We start from the raw sequence: 24606 nt of genomic DNA, 5'->3' as shown, positions 1-24606 counted from the left end.
CTGATCAACATACAAAATTGGTTAGCAAACACAGAGTAACACACATGTACATTCTGAATTTTCATTTCCACTGAAATTTCTTTATGCTCTAAAAACTCAGCTGCCTTCTAGTAATGGAAGGTTTGTGATTTGTATCACTTTTCCCCTTATACTTCCTGTGCTTTGATTTTCTTTGTATATCAGTTGAAGTTGTTAATCTTAATCCAAAGTTGCTGAACTCTCATATGGATTGTCAGCAAACTTTCCTGAATAGATTAATCATGAAAAGTGCATTCATTTTTACAGTTCTGAGGATCAAATTCTATTATTTATCCTTTATTTTAGTTATTAGAATTATGAGAGCAGGAGAATCACACACAAAAAAATCATTAAAATACTCATTAAAACACCTTTTGCTACTCACCAGCTCCTACATGCTGCTTTCATTGTCTCTCCAGGAGCATATGTTTTCCCATTCAGTGTACACGGACAATGCTTAATGTGAACACATGTTCGATTTTTTGAGATATCATCAAGAACAGTTCCTAGCGAAGAACATAAAATATATTCCATACCCTTACTTAGCACCAAATATACTATACCTTGAATTCTTTCCAATATTAACTTGAGAATTATATTCTTTCACAAGTGCCCATATTTAGAGATATAACTTGCAGGATATTTTCTCTTAATTACTATAAAACTGACTCTACCAGTTTTACCAACTTTTGGCTACTTTCTTAAAGAAAAGGGCAGACAAATGTCTTGATTTGAACTCGATTTGTAATGGTAGTATGCCTGAGTGTTTGGTGTTTTTTGTTTGGGGTTTTTGTTCGTTTGTTTGTTCTCTTTTGGTTTTGTTTATTTGTTTGTTTTCTTTGGTATTATTTTTGTTTAGTTTTTTTGCTGACTAAATAAGCCAGCAATTTGGAAGAGTGGAGACATTCTATTTCCTAGAGTACTAAGTCTAGTTTTAAATATGGAGCTCACAACACATTACTTTTGACTAGTAGTAAATTATTACTATATTGACATAAATACCCACATCACAGTAATCTTGGAGGATATTTCAGTTCTGAAATTTCAAGAAACTATGCAAATTATAATAATGATAATTACAATATTTCTAGGAAGTTAATCAAACTGTTTCAAAGGTATTTTCCAAAATGCCCATAACATTGCAGAACTTCTCCAGGGTATACTACCTCTTGATGACCCTGTAAGGTTAGATAATTCTTTGGGACAGGAAATTAATTAGGCTTACTCAGTATATTATAGTACAGAAATTTAAGCAGACAGCATGTAATTATCCCATCACATATCAATGTCTTGTGAGGAAAATGCTTTCACAACTCTGTTCTTGCAAATAGTTACAAAGGATCTCTAGGGACCATGACTCCAGTTATATGGTTTTACTTGAGAAATGGCAGTTTTAGCAGCATGATGCTCTGAGATGCACTGCTAATTCATTGTTAAGAAGTCTACTACATATTTTTATGGGTCATTTAGGATATGATGAATACAGAAATGATACCTTCTGGACAAAAGCAACCATAGGTACAATGACTGGAACAGCTGTACTCTGGGTTGGAACAAGTTTTAACACATGGAGAACCACATTCCTCATAGATTTGGTTAGAAGAACATTTTCCCACAGCTGCAAAAAACAGTGAAAGTGTTAAGATTTTTAAAGTGTAGACAGAAGAATCTCTAGTCTGCCACCTAAGATGGAGAAGACCTTGTAATTTCTGGCACTAATATTCTCTTATCCTGCCCCAATACTCTTATTATCTGAATGTTCATAATATTCACTCTAGCTTTTATTCATTTTTCATGCCCTATTTATCAGAAACTTGTTTCAGAAGCCTGAAGAATGACAAACAGGCTATACTGCAGCCTAATTACAACAAATAAGATTTTCTGTAGTACTTGAGGGATTTAAAGAATATAAGTCTTGATCATCTGCATAGCCCCTGCTTCTCAGACACAATTTGCTCTTCAGAAAGCGGCTACCTAGCAATTCTAATATATGGAACTCAGACTGTGTGATAAATTCAAGCAGATTTTTCCTTATGTGAAAGAATAAAAATCAGTGAGCTAGGAAAACAGAGGTAGGTAGAGATGAGGCTGACACAGTAACAATAAAGACTGAAAAGTTATTTTTCTTTGTATATTTGGCATTTATTTGCAAATTCTTACGTTCTCAGCTTTGGTTTTTGGAGGGGAAAAAAAGGGGATTTCCCATGTTGTTTTTTTTTTTTTCTTTCCAGCTTCCTCTTTTATCACTTTGCTACCAGACCTAGTAATGGCAGTATGAAAGCTTGTATGACTTGGAGAAGACCAGCTTATTATTTTACTGTGATTAGTAAGCATTATTGCACAGTTCTGTGAATGCACACAGTGCCTTACTAATATTTATCTGAATCTATAATATGCCACTAGAAGCTTACACTTTTGAAGGATTCAGACCAATTGCAGACCAACCAAAGAATAAAATGGGTTAACAATTTATGTAAGGCAAGTAACCTTGGAGAAGAGGAGGGAATAAATTATTCAGAAATAAGTGTAATTCTCAATTGTCAGGGATAATAATGGAGCTTAGTAGGGAATGTTTTCATTAAGTCTGAGGAAAGAATAGAAGAAAACTCAATGTTAAATACAAAACAAAAAATGAAGACTGGCACCAGTACATGAGATCAAGAGAAGAGCAGAGGAATATAGCACCAGAGATTCAGGAACGGCAAAATGGATGCAAGGACTTGTAACAATGGTGAGACTATGGCACATTAAATAATTACTTCAGGAATATAATTCAACTGTGATTTCACTATTCTTATGCTAAAATCTAAATGATAGTGAACCTTAAAGGTTTTTGAAACAGAATAAGAATCAAGGGATAAGAAGAAATATACTGTCGTCAAAACAAGTTATTTTATTAATTTGCTACCCATAGCCATATATTCACATCAAGTTTAAACAAAAATATGGTTAAATTGTATGCTTCTGAGGAACAAAATCATATTTAAAAGCTCACTTTGAAAGGTCCTCTTTTTTGACATGATCTGTGTCTCTGCTAATTTAATGTGTGAGTCGGCTTAGAAATAACACCAATTAAAATTACTTTTGACCTTTTTTGTGCTTAGCGTGTTCTCTTGTAAAACAATGAATCCTGCTACCTAACACTAACTATAGATTGAGCTTCAGGTAGATTCAGAAAGACTGCAAAAAGTGAATCAGAACCTTGTAAAAAAACAAGCGTCTGAAAAAAAAGCATGTCTAACCATGTACAGCTTCCAGACTAATGGAAGATTTGCTTCCTGTTTACTTCCTATCAGTAGTTATAATTAAGAAGGCTGAGCATGTGACTATGCACGACAGAAAATCTCCTGTGAATAAAAGGGGCTCTGGCAATCATTGGCAGAAAGGTTCAAAGACTTCAGAGGCCATTTAAGAGTTCTCTCCCTTCACTGGCCAATTTACTAAGTATAATAATGAAAAAACCTGCACTAAGAGAGGATAGCCTCCTGTTGGAAATCTGAGAAATTGAATAGCTTTCACTTGGTGGAAGTTTATCTCTTTTATGGTTGCTGATCTAGATGCAGGAGCTACATTTCATGCTTCCTCCTTCTCCTTTGAGTTTTCCATGCTCTCCTTCTTAATGCTTTACCAAAGACCACTGTAGTTGTCTTGAGAAAATAATTTTATTCAAGACAGTAGAAACTTTTCTATCAGTTTATTTAAATTTCAGTTAATAATAATTCTTCCTTTATGTAAGATCTAGCAAGATTAAGTACAATCTCCTATGAATAAAATGTTTGAACTTACAGCAGAAGTTTTCATTTCTCCAGTTGAACACCATTTGATGGGACATGGCACATTGCCTTGAATACTCTGAAAGTGTAGAGCAAGTGCAATTGTTTTGTCCTGGCTCACTGCAGTCCTTCATATCGAGCTGGCAACGAATGACAAACCCATCCTTTGGCACACTGCAGGTTGGTGACACCAAGTTAAGCAGCTGAGAGCAGATTATTGCCTAAATAAAAAGAGAGAGAAAACCGCTCCTAATAGTTTTTTTTTTCTCATGTAAAAAAACCACAATAGAATATCACTGCTCGTTATGATTTTCTTGTTGGTTTGTTTGTTATTCTCCTCCCCCAGCCCCCCCAGTTTAGTAATATGTGTTTGACTTAAAAAGAATCAGAAATTCTCAAATAGAAGGCAATATAAACCCACTGTATAACAGAAGGATATGTTGAATTAGTTCCACTTCTCATTAACCTGAAAATCAACAAATTCTTTCAGTACCATCAATGCCCCTAAAAATGGCTAAGAACATTACAGGCAGGGAGTATGTTGTCTCCTGGAGGTTCGATTCCAGGACAAACATCCTCAATGTGAAGATGGCAACATTCATTCCACTTTGAGCAAACAAAGGCTACACCTTCCAGCCAACAGTTGTTCTCCACCAGATCAAAGTAACTTTTCAGTGTGATTACAAGTAATACCTACAAACTTCTTCTTCAGGGAAGTACCTTCCTGGACCCTGTTCTTTATTCCTGCTCTATTTGTTGAAGACATGTTACAAAACTAATGTTTCTCTGTGTTTCTGTTGTGGGAAAAGGAGAATCTTGGAAGGAGTCTAGCTGGCTCTTCCTCAATAGTATGAAAGCTGAAATTTTTAGTGAGAGGACTAGTCTCTGTGTTCAAAATAAGATTCTTGGTTTGCTAGAAAAATACGATTAAACTGTTGTGGAAAAAAAAAAAAAGAATAAAAATCTTCCGTTTCAAGAAGAAAATTGTATGTATTTTGTAATTACTAGTAACTTCTATGGTGTATAGAAATAAGGACATGAGAATTGCAAAGTAAGGTCACATTCTTGTAAGTACAAATGGAACCAAAGAACATGATCATTCTATGCAAAGCAAAATGCTTTTTGGAGGATAGCAATGAGTACTTGTCATTAGGTATATGGTGACTCTATGACCACCTAGGTTGAAAAAAAGAACAGGTTGCTGATAGCAATTGTGGAGTTACCATCTCCTCAGCCTGGAGATATTAAAAAAACTACTGACATTAGCCTGGACAACCTGCTCTAGCTGACCCTGCTTGAGCAGAGGGGTTGGACTAGATGATCTAAAGATATCACTTCCAAGCTAAACTCTTCTGTGATTCTGTAAAATCTGTGTGGGAATGCAAAACCTGAGTTTCCTGGGTGAAACAACAGAATCATCCTAGGCAGGATTTGGTTCCTGTATCTGAAAAATTTAAAAAATAGAAGCCCTTTAGATCTTTGCTGCTACCAAGCTTTCTCTTTCAACTGTAGTTACATGGATGCATGATGTCTTGGGTATGCTGATTTTATTTTCATCTAGGCCTCAAAGTGATAGCAGTTCATAGTGGTTGTCCCTGTTATGAGCACTGCTATCTGGAAATATGTTTAAAGCATGGTTTTAGTGTCTTCAGGTCTTCAAGTCTGTACAGCTTACAATGTCAGGCCTTTAGACGTTCAATAAAAAGTTCTTTAACTATTCACTGGTTTCCTGAAATTCTTGTGATGACCTGCATGAAATTTCAGAACGATGAGAGCTAAATGCTGATAGATTTATATAAGTGATATGAATCCAGCCTCAAAAGTGTCCACAGGTCTTTTTCAAAATGTATTTTGATGCAAAGAACTAATTGTCTTTTTCATACCATGCTAGTCATTTTCATGAAACTACCACCTCTCTATAATTATTTGCTGTCTATTTTTCCACCTCTCTTAAGAATCCTACTGCAGAAAAACCAAAAAGATCTTTCTTACATATTCGTTGTGAGGAATGTTGGAAATTGATATCTCCTCAGACAGGCAGATCTCTGATGGATCATCCATTTTTTGTAATGCAGCGTATTTATATGTATCCAGCAATTTACCTGTAAATTGAAGGGTCATAATTTGTCAGGAAAAAGCCCACATGGATTTGTTGTTGTGATGTAGCAAAACTCGGATTCTAATCTTTGACTGTGAATGGTCCTAGTACTAATTAAACTTCCTGGTGATAACGGCTGCTACCTTATTTGCCCTTTACCTGAAGTCTATTCAGTAAAGCATAGATTTATCTCCTTGAACATTTCTCTGAGCTATTTCCTAATCTATCACATTTTACCTTACATTATAGCAGCCACTAGTCTTTTTCTGTCAGCTGTGTTATCTTCTGCCAGCTTCTAATTAATTTCTCTTTCCTCATCGCCCATTCTTATATTTTCTCCTATGTGTGAGGTTAAACTCATCGAAACCCTTCAAGAAATAGAACTTTTTAAAACTCTTTTCTGTGACGTGTACAGAAAACTGTCTGTATTCATCTGAGCTTAGTTTATTGTACAATTTAGTGTCTCCACGCTAGCACTGTACTTCAGATTAGCAGTGTGCTTTTAAAGCAAACCTTCCAAACATCCCCACTCTGTATAATTTTATTTCCATTTTGGAGAAGTCCTGAAATAAAGAATTCCTTTAAGATGAAACCACACCAAAAAATGTGCTCCAAGAGCATGTGTAATGAGCTTCTACCACTAATAGGCATTAGTTCAACAGAGTAGACTAACTCATGAGTGAGCCCCACAAACCACAGATACCACAGATGTTAAATTGTCAACACCAACTTTTTTGTTCTAAAGATCCACTCTTACTGAGACACATTACTTGTTAATGTTCTTGTCCACTATGTTCTTCTTATTATAGCCTCATTCTTGCTTCTGCCTAATGCAATTATTTCCCTCACTGTGCATTGCTATAGATCTAGACTGTTTTTAAAATTAGGTGAGAGAGAATGTGATCCTTACCACCTGTTTCTAAAATATGAGAGAGTCCTTATCACTTGTCTGAGGAACCCACAATATTATCATCATAGCAAATAACAGTGTGTAGCATAATCATATGATAGGTGTGTTGGTGACCTATGTGAGTCCTTTACTCAGTTCTGAGGCTGAGTGAGCAGTCAGAGCAAGGTTAGTACAGTATTAAATTTACACCTTGACTCAGTTTAACTAGTTTGTCTTTCATCTGACCTGTTCTTAGATCTTACCTTCATTCACAAATTCATTAAATTCATAACCATCATAATTTCCACACATTCCACAGGTTTTTCCCATGTATTTTTTTTCAGTCAAAACCTAAAATAAAATAAAACACTCAAAAGGATCACTCTAAGTAAAATTATTTATACAGCATTAACTTCCTCAGACAAATTCAGTTCAGGGATCCAATTAAAAGTTATTTTTCTCATTAATTTCAGTGACTTGACTGAGGAAAAGTTTTGGAAGCAGCTAACTTATTTTCACACTAGATAAACAGTGATTGTTGTGTTTTTTCATTTAATAAAAGAATAAGATTTTAGAACATTTGTATAGAAATGAAGGAGGATAATAATCTAAGGAGCTAGAAAAAATAGAAAAGGAAATTATGCTGTTTCCTTGCTTATATCTTTGTTGACAGAGCATTAAATTCAACTTCGTTCTCTTAAGAAACTGGTCAGAGGAAGAAAATCTTCTTTCAGAAGAAGGTTGTTGAATTTTCTATTGCTTTGGAGAGTAAAGTGGTAATATTACTACTGGCTACAATGAATGAATTATTATGAAAACTTAGAGCAGCAGAAATAATCTGACTATACATAGAATAGAATGTGTATCATCATAGTAACATTTTCTTTTATATGTGTGAGAGTAATGCTGGTAAATCTCCCAGACAATTTATTACATAACGATTTTCCTCTTTTAGCAAATGTACCAATCTAGAATTCAGTGTCTTTTGTGGCATTAATATCACAGAAAATACAACCTCTTCTCTAAAATATAGCAGGGATTTTGGAGGGAAAACATAAAGATTCAGAAAAAAGAAAGAAACAAAGGAGCTGGTAGGAGCACGGTATGTTTGAAACTAAAAGATGTCCAGGGGAAGCGCAGCAGAAATGGCAAAACTATGCATACACTATTAAATTCTACACAAGTTCAAACTTCAACATCCATTTAGCAAAACATTATAACCTTTTATAACCTGAGAAAAGTTTAAAATCTCTGACAGCAACCACATACCTCAACATCGGTGTCTTTAGTTAACTACCAATGATGGCTTCAGTTAACCACCAATGTTGGAAATTGAAGGGCAGGAAGGTATAAAAAGAGAAGTTGCTTATTTCAAGAGGATCGTATGAAACAGGAAAAGAATACATTTCAAAAACAGTAAACACATGCAAAAAGTATCCATAAAGTCTAAAGAAACCTTGTCATTCCATTAAGTCAGTGAAAACATTCTCTTTGCTTTATGAGAACATATTACAAACCATGAGATAGTCATCGTTGTCCCACATGACAACTAGCTCCATCTCCATCAGCTTGGCCACCAGACGGATGTTGTGTCCATAAGGTTCTATTTGAATTCCATTGCTGGTGTAAGGCAACTTAATGGCACTGTAATAAGGCAAGAAGAGAAACTGACCTCATACCAATATTATGCAGGTATTTAGTTATCTTTTTTAGATATAATGCACAAACAATCTGAGTACTTGCAGCAACACGGAATAGAATTTTTTTTCATTTGTAACTGTAACATTTCAAGATACATTAAAATTCATGTTGATTGAAAGTAAATGTCATCAGTTGCATGCAAGAATTATCAGGAAATGGTTGTATAGTGATTATACTAGTGAAAATGTATGCACAAGACTGTGTATATTCACTTGGTTTTGTTTTATTATGGTATAGTTATACATTTCAAGAACTTGTAACAATGCAGTTTGTGTGGTAGAACTGCTGTTGATATCCTGAATAGCTTCTATGTAGGAATTAATGCTGCAACTGAAAACTGACAAGGTTAGAGAAACATAATGCTACTAGATAACAATATTAAAGAACACATGTATTTAGCTAATTACTCAGTAAATTTGTGATACAATCATAGAAAATTTGGTCAGAAGGGACTTTCTGAAGTTGTCCAGGCCAGTCTTACACCTGAAGCAGGGGTTTGTGCAATGGTAGACCAGACCAGTCATGGTATTTGGTTCTTGTCAATGTAGGACAGAAATTTAAAATACAGATCTTTGGGTTAGGCCCATAGATTTATGTAGGTCTCCTGAAGCACAGACTAGCATGGCAAGTTTTTCGAAATACAGTTTTCTAAATTCAGGTATAGCTGCATATTGTCTTTTTGTCATGATGGTTATTGTAGCCAGGCAAGTATTTCTATGATGCAGAAAATTCACAATTATTTCCTGTATCCACTTGTACTCACAGACAAAAATTCAATACCATTTTTCTGCTAAAAATGCTGAAAACTGGAGAAGTTTCATTGCCATGAGAGCGATTTGTCTAAAAGAATGAATGATGCAGAACCAAAGTTTCCCATAAGTGCAATTCCTCAGTAAAAAAGCTGTTTTCTGGGCACAGTAATCCTTGGAATAATGTGAACAGTCAGTGGTCTCATACACAAGGACTTCTTTGTAAGCCCCTCCAATATTTCTCTGTTGGTTGTATAGTTCAAAGTTTCTCTTATATCCTATGTATATATTATCTTTAGCACAGAGGGTTCAGAGTTATCTAAGTCTCAAATCAAATGAACTCCAAAAAACCACTGGAATTTTAACTAATATATAGTAAAGAGTATAAGCTGTTTCATCTGTGCTTGCAGTAGAGATAAGCATAAGCAGACTGATAATACCCAGGAGACTGTAGTTTCAACTTAAGAACTGTTTTGATCTGAGTAGGTTAGTTCATTGCTTTGCCTACAGAAATGTACTCTAACCATAATCCAAATAACTGCAAAGAAAATAAGTATCTAGAGGGTGTAATGCTTGATAGGAGGAAATGGGAGTAGAGTCCAGTTAGGTGTTCGAACTTCCATAATTTGCTAATTAATTTTTGATACACAAGTAGTCTTCCTCAGTGCAACTGCTATATAACTCCTTTCCTTCTTTAAACACTTTTTCTCATTCGTCACAAAATCTTACCCAACACTCCTGACAGAAATGCTGCCTTTCTCAACAATGACAACAGAAGGCCCCAGCTCAATAATGATCCTTGCAATTTTTTTGTCCAGCCCACGGCGGAACTGAATGTTGAAATCTGGGCTCGTTTCATCACATACAGTTGCAAAGATATAGTTGCAGGTCCCAATGAAGTCATACTGGTATTTATCAAAGGTTGAAAAATGCCCTCCACCCCAGGTAGAACAGGAATCCTTGCTCAAAACTATGAAAGTGAAAGAGAAAAATGGATTTAGGACTCCTAACAGCGTAATTTCTCCTTCTGATAGCCATTTCAATTATACATAGCAGGAAAACCTAGTAACTTTCTAGTCATATTAATTATGTAAATAACATCCTAGCATTTTTTTTTTTTTTCCATAATCTCAGAATTTTAGCACAATTCAGGAAGTGAAACAATAGTTGGAGTAAGAGCAATATTCTTATTTACTGTAAGCAGTGGAGAGCTCCATAGCTTCCTACCCTGGGAAATGCACTTCCACTTAATTCATTGTTAATATAAGGGTTTACCTTCCTGTTTAAGTCTGCCTGATCTCTTTGTAAGGGCAGCAGCTTGCTATTGGAGAGATGTTTAACATCTCAGGCACAACAGCTATGAAGCTGTCTATGGCATTACTGTATCAGGACTCTCTGCAGTCACATCATTAGATATTCAGACTGTCTTCAAAGCCCAACTCGTATTTGCTCTATGTTTGTGTGACACACAGTGTGACCCAGATAGCTTTCTAAATATAAGCAATGTTTTAATCAGATTTCATTTTTTAAAATAATCATTTTTATATTAATAGATTGATTTTAGAAGGTTGAAATTAAGCATAAAAAAGATATACAACTCCAGCACTTGATATCAGATATTTCTAAACCTACTTAAAGCATTTGAACAGTCCCTCTGAAGTTGACAGACCTACAGAAGTAAGTAAAATCATGTCCTAGACTATATATTTGTAGGCCCAGATTGTTACTTTTCATTTTTAAATTATTTTTGCATATGGAGTTATATGAAGCTGACATGTCTCAGAATATATCTTAGAAGCACAAAGTATCAGCCAAATTTAACAAAGTTTATCTGCAATTTATATTCACAGCTTAAAAGCCAAAACATATATTTACTCTTAAAGAGTGATCAAATTACTATAGAATGCTACTGGTTTTCTCAGGTCAAGTAGAAAACACTGTTTCCCAATAAGCTGTTACCTGTTGGCAAAAAGTACTCCTCTTCCATACTTCTCTGCTGTCCAGAACGTTTGACTGGAAAATAGGAATCATCTAATTGTTATAATTGATTCTTCATGCCTAACTCCAGCTAGTTTAATATATTATGATTAAATGATACTGGCCAACAAACCCCAACTTTTTCAGAGTGTGGAAGGAATGATTACCTGGGGTTGCACAATGGTGAGAGTGCAATAGGTGTCTCCTTCTATGAATGTAGGAGTGCCTTCTGGGTATTTGTTTTATTTAAGTTGTATCAGAGAAAAGTTACAAATGGGAATGCTAGTAACTGAGAGAGTTTAAAACTAGATTATATATTTGTCTTTTGAGTTCCATTCTTATTAAATGATAGCTATGGATTTTATTTTCATTTGTGTGTATCCATTTTAGAAAGGACCTAGTGAAAACTCTGTTTTCAGGAGGGTTGTAGCCTTCTGTATCCTGTCTTAGCAGAAAAACAGCATGTCCTGTAAAATGCAGTATACCATGTTAGCATGGTGACATTTATTCACTCTTGTCACGTGTGTGGAAAATTAGATGTGTAATGAATGAATGAAATTTAAATTGAAAAGTCAGTGCCTCACAGTTCTTCAGAAAGTAACATGTGAAAGGTTGTATTGGTTCTGACCAACAATTGATGTATCAGTATTTTATTTTCAGTAGTAACCAGAAACTCTCCAAGGGAAAAGTACCATCAGGTCAAGCACATACACTTCTCCAAACACTCTCTTAGTCTCCAATTATTTTTAGTTCAGGGGGTTTTGTGAGGCTTCTGGTATTTGTCTGCTTACCTGACTTGTGCTCTGGCTTCCAAGTACTTGTTCAGCCGCCTTTTGAATCAAAGTGAAATTTCTTTGTAACAGAAAATGCCATAGTCACTGAGGTCAGAAGTAGCCATTTTGAGTTAACGTTTTAATGACACCTGCCTTTTGAACAGTACCTTTGATAACGAATATTCTTATTACTTTAAAGCTATAATATGTTCATTATTTTGTGCTTTGGCATGGCGTAGATTTTTGCGCAAGTACCTTTTGTATTTCTTAGACTCAGAAGGACTAGTGCAAATTTGCAGTAAGTAGGTGGCTGGAGTTAATTTTGCTTACAGATTTGGGTATATGCATACAAGCCATTCTTAGGAGATAAGGGAAAACTTTTGGGAAACTGCCATAACTGTGACAAGCATAGCTTCAGCTGGCACAGCTGAATGTTGAAGTGGAGATCTGTCCATAACCTGATTCTCCACTGGCTGCTGGATATAAAGATAAGGAATATTCCATATTCTGACCTCTCACTTGCACATAAATTTGTTTTAACCTGCAATCTTTAAAATAATCTCATAGTCTTATCCTGGATTTTGCAGCATCAACGGATCCATTTCCTAAATTCCTAGATAATATTAGACAGTTATCAGCAGGAATGAAAATCAAACATATCACACAAATTACCTCAATAGCAAATTTGTAATGTGGAAGGTTACTGATCTGCTCACAGTCTCTATCTTTAGACATCAAAACCTCATCATGGAGCATTAAAGCACCTTCCATTTAGTGTAAAACTTAAAAGAGTGAGACAACATTTTTTTACTGTTTGGGTTTTTTTAGGCAAACTCTTCATTTGCAGTTTCTAAAACCAATGCTTTAAAACACATGCTCTTTGAGGCAGGGAGTTATTTTTATTATGTGATTAGTTCAGTATTTTCTGCAACATAGAATTGAGGCTGAATTGAGTTGTTACTTCTAATTGCAATGTGAACATTAAATATCAGGTCGGGCACTTACTTCTCTGTAGAGATTCTTTCTGTTTTTGGAGAAAAAAGAGGGGCCAATAATTTCCTTCAAAAGCTGTGAAGAGAAAAAGACGAGAAAAAGTTATCCTTTGAGCAAACAAAACTTAAATATTTGTATATCTATTTATTTATTTATTTTAAAACATGGTACAAGTGAAAGCAGGGTCAGCACATATAAATTGTGTTGTGCCAGAGAAAATGGAATGGAAATTATAGTGGAAAAATCACATAATTCAGTCTGTAATAAACAATTCTTCTGTGACTAGTAAAATGTTCCCAAAAGCTGCCAGAAATCCTATACAATATGGGATTTCCTGTACTTCATCCTCAAATTCTATGTTCCTTGTGAAAAAAGAAAGGTGTGATAAATATTTCCTCATGTTTTTTCCTCCATCTGGGTAGAAGTAGTGAAGGAAATGGCCAAAACTGGGAAGAGATAGGAAAAGTAATGTCTCATGTTTGTCACAAGAATCATGCGATCTGTAGCTGAAGAATTGGAAACACGCAGGCCTAGTTGTTGCTTTTACTGCTTTACATTAAGGCAGAATGCTGCAAGATGTTACCAGCTCCCTTCCACACACCTCTTCACAGAGCCTGTTCTGGTTATGAGAAGCCAAGGAGTGCTTAGCAAATGTGTAGTATAGTATGGCTCCTCTTCCGTCACAAACCCAGAGCTACTGCATGTGCACAACACCATGTTCTCATACATACCCAAACGTTCTTTCACCTAGACACTTGCTTCCTGCTCAAAATGAGAAAATAGATGTTGAAAAAGGTCATCACAGCCAAGCTACAAGTGGTGAGCATTGTGCAGAATCAGAGGTGGTGCATGCATGGAGTCAATGTTAAGTCAATAGCTAGATGGTAACAACCAAATCAAGCTGTAAGGAAAAGAATCTGGGGTGCTTCAGAAATGTGCTACTAATTTTTAGTTTGTCAGGTCCAACATTTCTTAAATAGCTGGTGCAAATATCATCTAGAAACCATATGGTTCTCCATTATACGTTTAGGATCTTTTGCAAGAGAAATATTGTGGCAGAAGGTTTCTTTAGTCACATAAACCAGACCAAGCCTCCTAACATATCTATATATACACTACAGCTCTACAGGCCTCTGTTGCCTTCTACTGAAGAGAGTAAAAGTCTTCAGGGCTTTTACTGAAATAGACTCTCCTGGCAATTCTACACTATGCTACTGAATGTGAAGTAGTATTTATGATGTGGTATCTCAAGGATTGTAGGTAAACAGGTGAGGTTCTGCCTTGTATGTAGGCTAGATTAAGGCACAAGACAGCAATTTGGAGAGTAAGGATTTCAGCATGTGCCTTCGCTTTGGATCTGAGATCCAGACATCTCCAGCTTCCCCATCTGTCTATGTCTCAGTTCTCTACTAATTGAAAAAGATGTTATAAGGATAAACTCATATAAGCTTTTAATAACTAAAATACTGCACTGGTGGAATTGTATGCAAAGAATATCTAGAAAGAAGGGAAATAAAACAAGGTTGTAAGTTCAGTGACAGAAGTGCTCCCACCCTGTGTTCTAATAGCTTTAAATGACATTCATCTCAGCCAGTAGTCTAGACTATTTTCACAGGCTATGAAAGTAAATACAAATTTTCTGAGTACAATTTTATTTGCAAAATATATGTCTAGTATAGAATAAATGAATTACACACAATAATTTTATTTCTCTCTTCTGCTATAAATGAAACCTTAGGTGACTATCTGCAGTGTACATGCCATGTATTGTCTCTATCCTTCTTCCTAGATATTGTGTCCATTTCAATGGCACAATGCCCTACAGACAAAAATGAAATTTAAGAGTAAAATGCAAAATAAATGTACTAAGTTAGAATCAGTTACCAGCATAATAATAATAATAGAATGAGTTTGTGCGACTATCAAGCTAACATAACATAGCTCTTTACATTTAGAGTTGCTGCTGCCTTTACTGAACCCCTTGATTTTGGTATCTCTGTTTGTTCAGTTATTGTTGATTTAACAGTTTTACAATCCCTATAGTTTAATCCCAGACTACAAACACTATATTAATTGGATTTAAGAGTGTGTAACAGCTGCCTTCAGAGGATATTCGATTTGCAGGAATTGAAAATAGGCCTAATGTTATTTCAAGTGAGATCGATCTGGAGAGCTTGATGTAAAACTAGAAGTCTGATACTTCATGAACAAATATTTTAGATCAGGACAGTTTGATTCACAAAGCTTATTTATAAGGATTTCAAACTCATGATTCACAAGACTAAGCATGCTAAGCAGTTACAAAACGTTACAAATACTCCAGGTATGGTATATAGATTAAAAAAATTATTATAATAATTGTCCTGGATTACATGGAGATGTGCAAGAGTTATATTGAAAACAACTAAGGGCATGAAATCCACTTTAACTTTTGACTCAAGGAATGGCTAGTAAAACAAATGCAGAGGCATTTGCTGACTGTCTGCCAATCAGTCTGTTTCCTGTCAGATTAAACTATTAAACTAATTACAGCCTGGTAATTATTCTCAGCATTTACATTCTTCCTCTCCTACTTAACTCTGAAGAGATTAGTAAAATCATCCTGGCAATGTTAATAACCATTCACAACCACATTAAATTGCAGATTTTACAGATGCAGTAAGTGCTACAGACCCATGCAGCAGCCGTATCTAGCAACCATGAAGGATTTTATTACTGAAAAGGCTGTATTAGTGATAATGAGATTTCTAAACTACTGAAATCTTCCCTACTGTCATTTTCCTGTTATTGCAAATACTCTGTTTTCCTTTGAGCAATGAGATTATTTTGAATTAACATGAAACACTTAATTTTGAATTAGCTCAATAGCACTTTAAACAAACTTTCACTTTTCTAAGGTAAAGGTATTTTCCTTTCAATTCCTACTCTACTCTAGGTGGCCTGACTTTCTTGAGAATTGTATTTGTCAAAGTGTAGTTTCTGTGTGGTCAGTCTGTCTAGTTCATTATAGCAATACAATTCAGACAGAGAAGGTGACATACTGTGAATAAATAAGTAATTTTGTCCCTATCCTACAGTTACTATGAGACATCCTTATAAGGAAATGCAATTTTATGTGACAGTGACTTCAATCAAAGTATTCCACATCAGCTAAATGAATTAAAAAAAAAAAAAATCTATTTGAAGTAAAACATGGAAATGAATTCTTTTTTGTACTTCCAAACAGAAAGAATTTAAATTTATGTTCTGTAAAGACTTCAGAATATAAAATGTCAAAAAATCTGAAAAAGTCAAGAGCTTTAAAAAAATTATATTAGCCTACAATTAAATTTAACAGCAAGGGTAGTGTTTGAGTCATAGTTGCAATAGTAGTAATCAGTTACACATATTCATGAAGATTTCTTTTCAGTATGAAATTATTAACTCCCTTTGTCTCTTGCAAAACAAGATGGCTGAACAGCATAAATCAAGGTAATTTCCTGGTTACGTACTTAATAAGAATAAATATCACAAATGTAAGTATACTTCTGTTAGGGATCCATGCACAGTTTTGTCTATTGAAACAGTAAAGTAGTAAATCCTCAATTTACTAAACGAATCAGAAGCTTTTATTAAGTAAAATCTAGAACTAACAATTTAAGTCTAGTTTTAAACTTTTAGGGTTTTCTAGGCCTTGCTTTTAGGCTTTTATGTTTAAATTCAACTGAAGTTCCATCCTAGACAACACAGTCCTTTATAGATGAAGCCCTATTTGTATTTGACAAATTTAAACATAAAGCTTGTGGCTGAGTAGGGATCAACAGTAATTTTCCATTTTCCAATATTAGTATTTATAGTAACAGACCTACTAATCTAATATATGAAGTAATTAAGATTAAAAACTTGCAGGCATCTGCATTTGGGGTTAGGATCCACCTGATTTTAAAAAGTAGTTGAGATTAGAAATTGGCTCTGAGAGTCTACAAAAGGGTTGAGTTGCTTGTTTTAATTTTGTTTTAATGCTACAGTTTAAGCACATTATTTAAGAGTAATACATGTCCTTGCACAATTTGAACTATAAGGTTCATTAAATGTAGTAAGCCTAATACAGAAGAGAAAAACTAGCTTTGTTCGAACTACAGCAAGTGAAGTACACTTTTTAGCAGTTTGTAACCTGTTCTTGAAATCAGAGATAATTACAGGGACTATACAGAAGAGATAAAAAGAAACCATTACCTTAAACAATGCTAAAGAATGGCAAAAAAGGTTCACTCTCAAAGCAAAACACTACAGGAAGAGGAATGAATAAGAAGGCAGAGTAGATACAGAGTCAATGAACTTGTCAAGTTTTAAAAAAAATTATAGAGTCATCCAGTGGTCAGATAGGTTGGATCAAGAAAGTATGACAGAGCCCTTTAAAAGACTAAAGAATTGTATTGAATAATATATGGAAGAATACTTTAAAGGGACATATAAAATATTTAGACTGGAATAATTCACCTCTTCTCCAGCACAGGATTCTTTCTATCACATCATTCTTCAACAAAGTAATACCATCACATAGCTCATACTTAATACTTTTTGCAGTTTGCGTAACAAAGAAGAAAGTTTTGATCATTATTCTACACAGATACAAGGTTCCACAATGACATCATTAGAGCACTGCATCATGAACATGAGAAAAATGAAGGCACTTAGCAGCTTGTGAACACAAAACAATTTCCCTGTATCTAGGGAAACACATTTAGGGAATGATCCAACAAATCAGTAACCACATTTCAAAAAGACATTTAGAACAAGTAGTTCTCTATCAGTCATGGATTGATTAAATATGCAGGTGTGTTTTAAGAGAGGTAGAAGAAAATGTGTAAACTTAACTCTGATGGTTGTGGGAAAGGAGAGCAAGATCTGAACCTTATTGTAATATTACAACAGTCACCCACTTTGTTTCAGTGATGCATATTTCATTCCAAATCATATAGCAGAAGGAAGACAGATATCTCAGACTTACCAGTAGATTGCAGAAAACTGCAGAAGATGAGCAGTATTAGTATCGGAAACATGATACATGCCGTAGTGGGGGAGTTTTGTTCAGTACTTTCCTCCTTTCCAAATGTGCAGTGCTGCTGCTGCCACTTTCTAGGCTTACCTTTTCAAGCTTGGGTGCCTCATATATAGAATTGCAATGCCCTCCCTCATTCCCATGGCTCAGAAATTGTAACAGCAGAGTACCTGCCAAACAGGATCTCCTCTTCATCAAGTTCAACACAGCTAAATACCATTTAGAAAGAAAAAATAAAAAACAAGTCTCCTCCCATTCATTATCACTCTTACAAGGTACTTGCAATGGCTTCTATTTGTAACAGCTCAAACACATTTAACTTCATTTAGTGGACAAATTTGGTATTATGCCCCAAAGCCATATGCAAAAAGACAAATAATGCACAAATTAGAGCTCTATCTGGTAAGATGAGGAATTATATTGGACAAGTATACAAAAAGGAAGAATTAAGTGCAGGAGTTTTGGAACTGTAAGAATTGTAAAGAATAAGTGGATATAAGTGGATATAAGATGGTAAGGCATGAATGTTACAGATCTCAGATTTTTTTTTTATTATTAACTCCTCTTTCACTACTTTTTATTCACTCTCATGAGTGATTGTATTCACCTCTCCCTCATGTGACTTTTTAAGTAAAATTACAAACTTTGCCTCAGTAAAAAGGGCTGTCCATGGTACAACTTCTTTCCTGAGTTTGCAAGTGAACTAAGTAAGCTCTTGTCTTCCACCCTAGCACTTCGAAGTACAAAGAGCAGTCTGGAAAGGCTATTGCACTGTGGTACTTTGGCAATTTTGACAAGTTAATGCCCACCAACATCTCAAAAGATCAATTCCAGTTCTTTTTCAGCACGTGGAGCTCTCCAAATCAGAGGCACTGGGTACATTCACTGTATCACTGCCACCACTGAAATAACACAATATAAGAAGAACGTTACTTGCTTGATCCAGTCATTTTTCACTGTAATTGCTTCGGGAAAAAATAGTCTAATCAGAAGACAAATTTCCTCATTAAATAAAATAGGCATGGGTTACCTCTCTGTATTAATTTCTTCAGCTTTTCCTGTTTCACCTATCCAATATTTATTTTATGTAATTCATTACTTTACTGGTTTCCTATTGTTTTGTCCTTCTCTGGTATAATTCCTTTGCTTAAAAACTGGCTCCTCACCATGTTCTCACAGTCCCTTCTGAGTGATGGGAAGAAGCACAGGAGAGACAGTGACTATCCTTTAATGTAACTTCAGCACTGGCTCAAATTGGTTGTACTGAAAATAAAGCCATTACATTTTAATGAAAATGAAAGTGCTGGTTTTTTCTTTATTTTTTCTTTCCTCCTCAACCCCCACCCCCAGAAGCTGAAGAGTAAACTATGTGACTGCTGATAACAGAATTGATACCCTAGATTCCAAAATTTCTGTTGAAAATTTTCTGCATCTGTGTATAAAAGAACAAAGTAGATTTATGAAATCAAGAAAAAATTATTATAGGAGAGATACGAAATCTATCTAGTTAAATCCCAGACACTTAAGAAAATATTTTACTCCAAGTATTTTATTACATCTATGTATTGATCATTATCATATCCCACAGTTTCAACTGGTTTGTGAACATTTAGTATTAAAATCTCCTACAAGATAAGAACAATTTCATTGCCTTTACAGATCCTTTCCACAGGTTTCACCTTAATGTAGTTAAAATAATTGAACTTTAAAAATTAAATGTAATAATGTCAGAATTACCATTTGACTCCAGTATTTAAATCTTGTGTGTGACTTCTACATAGCTCTCTTCTGGGATGCAGGAGTTCTTATACTCCGTAAGTGCTTAAGAACTGCTCAGCAGTTTCTGAATAAACAGGACATTTCCCCAAAAGGTTTCAACATAAATACCCAGTATTTCTTCTCACTTCTAATATCAAAGTGCAAAAATATTAGGTCCTCAAAACAGCCTTAAATAATTAGACAGATAATACAAAGAATATATATAATTATTAAGATTTCACAATTCTATGTATTGCAACAATTTCTGGCAAATCAGCTCTAAGTTCTTATTGATGAAATCCAAAAGAGAATTTAATTTGTCACACTGCTCTGTGAAGATCAGAAACTGCAGTGCTTCCCAACAGCTCAAACTTGATCACTGATAGTGTCATACAGAAACTTACCTTACTCTAGCAGAAAATATGAAAAAAAAACCCAAATCATAATTGTTGTCAAATAGATATTTGTTTTCATTTGTTATATATTTACACAATCTTTCTATCAATCAGGAATAAATTATCCGATATTCATGAGAATTCCATGACTTGCTCATTTCCAGAGCTGGGCACTGTATTGCAGTATTTTTGCTATCAAAGGTGCAGTGACCTTATGGAACTATGATGACCAGTAATGCGTGAGAATGAACCAAAACACTAATATAGCATCTGACAGCTAATTTTCCTCTTCCATTACTATGCCTTCAAGCTTTTCTCTGTAGCCTTTATATTCACAAAAACATTTTATGCCTTTTATTACATGAACCTTTAATGAGAAGAACTCATTAAATACAAATACTGGCAAAAGGTATTATAAACACTTACCTAAAACATTTTTTTTCTGTTCCCCATATTTGTAGCTATGTTCTTAGTAGCTATGTTCTTCTCATTCTATGTGAGAAGTCAGGATAAAGATTTTACTTTCAGTTATCCTAGAAGGAATTTAACTGAATCAGCCTAAATACTTATGATTCAGCAAGTAACATTATTTTATGAGGACATCTAATGATGTAAACGCAATTAATTGAAGCATCTATCACAATTTCATTAAAGTCAGGACTCCAGACCAAGAAAAAATAATTCCCTGCAGGACTATGAGTCAGTATCAGGTGTTTCACACAAAACTCTTTGAATAATTCAGAAAATTCTAGAAATTTCAGTACTATGAACTTACAAGAGGAAGGAAAAGAAGGATGCAATGACAAGTCAAGTCAGAACGAAATGGAGAAACATTATTGCTTCACATTACACAAAGTAATTTCATTCAATTAGTTCAAAATAAACCAAAATATTAACATATCTGGCATTACTATGCTAAGTGTAAGTAAACTAACTCCAGTTTTTACTGCCTATTTGTCATTGTTAGCTTTTGGAGAATTTTCCTAGGATACAAAGGATCACATACACTGCTGCTTCTCTTCTCTAGGCTAAGCTTATTGCACACATCAGGGGCTCCTGTCTAGTTGTCTGAGTAGCCTTCAGGCAACCAAGCAGGCAGGCACCACATAGCCATCTGGTTACTCCTGCTGTCAAGACGTTTTCCAAAGAAGCTGACAGTAAAATAGACAATCTATCAATGGTCCAGTTGTGGTAAGTAAGAAACTTTGGGCTGAGAAATAGTAACCAAAAAATCATAACCCTTATCCTCAGCCTATGTCTCATCTTTAGAATCCCCTGATATTTATGTTCAGTCTGTGTGATTTTCTATTAATCTCTCTTTGTGCTTTTAAACACTTAAACAGCTTTCCCAGTGTAATTGGGCCATCAGACACTAAATAATTGACGTAATGATTTCAGTAGAATCATCACTTCCTGCTTTCCTTTTTGTCACCAAAACAAAGAGCATTATCTTTCCTGGTGCTTAGAAATGGTCCATAATTCTGGAATTTATCAGATACAGTCTTCAAAATAATGAGATACCTCACACACAAGCAGAAAAACTGCTATTAAGTAGACTGTTAGAACTACTAACAATAGCTTGGAGACAGCTCTGCTGTTGTTGGGTATCTGACTGGATATTAAATATAAAATTTAATTTAACAATGTAAATTATGTCTTGTTACAATGTACAGGGAAACACCTATAGATGTTATGAAGGATTTAATTTATTGTTTTACAGTGCATATAAATGAAAAGTGAATACAAACTAAGAAATAACTAACAGCACTCTTACACTGTTCCAAAAGTACTTTTGTACTTAAAAGACCGTAAAATCAAGTCTTTCCCATATAATTAAGAAAAAAAAATGTAGAAAATAATTTAAAACACATGCCTCTAAAAGTGGTAAAGGCTTCATGAATTGCTATTTAACTTTTAATTATAATTTGTTGGCGACAATGGCCTGAGACCTCCTTGTGCTGGCTTTATGCCTCTGGCATTCACTTTGATGGATATCTCACTTATTTTACCTGTGGGTTACTTGGTTGGTGTCATTCACTCTGCTGAGAAAGACTGCCAGTCCCACAGACTTCTGAAGCATATCCACTGCCATGAAGATGAACTTGGCCAAAACCTTTGTTGTATTTCTGGAATAAAACATGGGGGAAAAAACCAAACCTGCACAAAATGAAGCAAGGCCTGCCAGTGTGAGAGTGTGGTACTGTATTATCCTTCCTCTGCACTGGAACTCAAGGAAGGCAAACTCAGTTTGCTTTCATCTCCCACACTCTCTTCTCCTGCTCCTGAATTCTGTGTTGTTGATGCTGGACTCAGAGTGGTTTGCTTTCTGATCTCTGGAGCAGTCTGGGCTGCAGAGTTTGTTCTACAACACTTAATCCTAAATTCTGGTCATTTTAGCTACAGTGCTGACAGAAAGAACAGAATGATACAATTGTGAAAAGAGAAACTATAGAGGGAATGTCTCCTTTATTCATGTCTTCCTTCTATTGACACTTGTGTATGATTTTTTAATTAAAATTTCCCTCAAAGACTGTAGTTGTGAACAAAATCTGTGCAATATCTCTTAAGGCCAAATTTATCTTCTAGTGATGAAGCAGTCCATAGAGGAATACATTGATTGTCTCCTTTTCATTTGCTCCTAGTAGAAAGAATAAAGATATTCCATCTCATTATTAATTGACTAGGCATGATGAGTTCATATCAATATCTAGAGACAGATTAGACTCTATGCTGAAATAAATCCAAACGTAGTGTGCTCATTATTTTAAATTCCTATTTTTTCCTCTGGGTTGCATTAGCATGGAGAACATTTATCCTATCTACAACAATCTGGAAAAGCACAGATCAGTATTTTTGTTTTGGCTTTTAGGTTTTATAAATTAATTGGTATTACTTTTCTAAAGAGAAATTCAGGAATTACCCTGAATTATACACATGTAGTTCTCCTGGGAAGTATGTATTTTGACACCATAAAATGCAGCAAAGGAATGGAGAGGATTACACATGAAAGCAGCTGTGGTCCAAATGATTCTAGCTTAGAACCCAGTTTGTTAAGTTACATGAACACAAAACAGCGTAAGTTCTCCTAATTTATAGAATCACAGGGGTTGGAAGGGACTTCTGAATATTGGTAAGTCCATCCCCCTGCTGCAGCAGGAATTGCTATTTGCTATAATTGACATGCAGCTGAGCTAAATCTCTAGTTTGTAATTGTTGTGGTTTGGGCCCAATAGACAACAAAGAAAGTCCCATGGATGCTCACTCAGGACTCGACCCCCCCTTCACACACATACACACACACACACACTGGGATGAGAAGGACAAAGCCCAACTAGACATTCCTGGGTCGAGACAAAGGACCAGGAGGGTTCTTCACTGATTAAGGTCCCAGGCAAAACAGACTCAACTAAAATAAATGAAAAAATAATAATTATAAGTAATAAGTAAAAATAATAATTCAATTTCACACTAATCAGATGCACACAGGACACAGACAACACAAAGAGCAGAGCTTACATACATTGCCCCCACCCCTTCCTTCTTCCTGGGCGCAAATCACTTTGTTCCTGGTTTCTCTCACTCCTTCCCCCCAGCGGCACAGGGGGACAGGGGATGGGGTTTAGAGTCAGTTCACAGGCTGGTGGTTCCTGCTGCTCCTCCCTCCTCAGGTAGAAGGATTCCTTATAATCCTTCCCTGCTTCCTCACGGGATCCTTCCCATGGGAGAGAGTCCTTCACGAACCTCTCCTCCATGAGTCCTTCCCATGAGGTCCAGAGCTGCTCCAGCCTGGGCTTCCCACAGTGTCATGGGCTTCAAGCACAGTCATCTTACCTGGTGCCGAGGTCTTCCACAGCTGCACAATCCAAGTCCACTGGCAGCAAAGCCGACTCCACTGGCCACAAAATCCAAGTCCACTGGCCAAGCTCACCCCTTCTGGCACCTTCAGGGAATGTTCCATCACATTCCTCCATGAATGCAGGGGGGACAGTCTGCCTTCTCACCATAGATTGCAGGGAAACTTCTGCCTGGGCACCTTCTTCCCATTCTTCCTCACCAAGCACCAGCACTGCTCTGCCTCTCCAGCACTGGCTCTAATTTTTCTTTAAGTGCTCGGCTCTGCTCAGCTCTTATCTCAGTTCTTTCGTATGTTGGTAGCAGAAGCACATCTATTGTGTCTCTAATGGCTCTTTGGCTGGGTTTGGAGCAGGGGGAGCTTCTCAGCACTCTCTTGGAAGCCACTCCTGAGGCCCTTCCTCTGCTATCAAAAACCCACCAAACCAAACCAGAACAGTTAATCAAGGTTCAAACTGGACTTAGAAAAAAAATGAAGTTATTGCCCACTTGTTGCATACACAGAATTGCACAGAATAACCAAGGCTGGAAAACAACATTAAGATCATCAAGTCCAGCATCAACTGTATTAATTTAATAATTAAATTTT

At 35.6% G+C, this 24606-nt stretch overlaps 1 protein-coding gene across 1 annotated transcript in view; it reads right to left on the bottom strand.

The window, feature by feature from the left end:
• The window catches only part of MUC6 (mucin 6, oligomeric mucus/gel-forming), a 50726-nt gene extending 32713 nt beyond the window's left edge, over positions 1–18013 (bottom strand). Inside the window, exons 1-9 of the mRNA XM_051621066.1 lie at positions 17962–18013; positions 12984–13046; positions 9958–10198; positions 8296–8422; positions 7042–7129; positions 5784–5893; positions 3805–4012; positions 1514–1636; positions 404–524 (exon numbers count right to left, since the gene is read on the bottom strand). Of these exons, the coding sequence (XP_051477026.1) occupies positions 404–524; positions 1514–1636; positions 3805–4012; positions 5784–5893; positions 7042–7129; positions 8296–8422; positions 9958–10198; positions 12984–13046; positions 17962–18013 (1133 nt within the window). The remainder of the gene's footprint in view (positions 1–403; positions 525–1513; positions 1637–3804; positions 4013–5783; positions 5894–7041; positions 7130–8295; positions 8423–9957; positions 10199–12983; positions 13047–17961) is intronic.
• Between the last annotated feature and the right edge of the window lie 6593 nt (positions 18014–24606).

This window comes from Apus apus, chromosome 5 (genome assembly GCF_020740795.1).
Source record: "Apus apus isolate bApuApu2 chromosome 5, bApuApu2.pri.cur, whole genome shotgun sequence".
Taxonomy (NCBI): domain Eukaryota; kingdom Metazoa; phylum Chordata; class Aves; order Apodiformes; family Apodidae; genus Apus; species Apus apus.
Note: the sequence above shows the minus strand (reverse complement) of the source record. Positions and strands in the feature narration are given on the sequence as shown.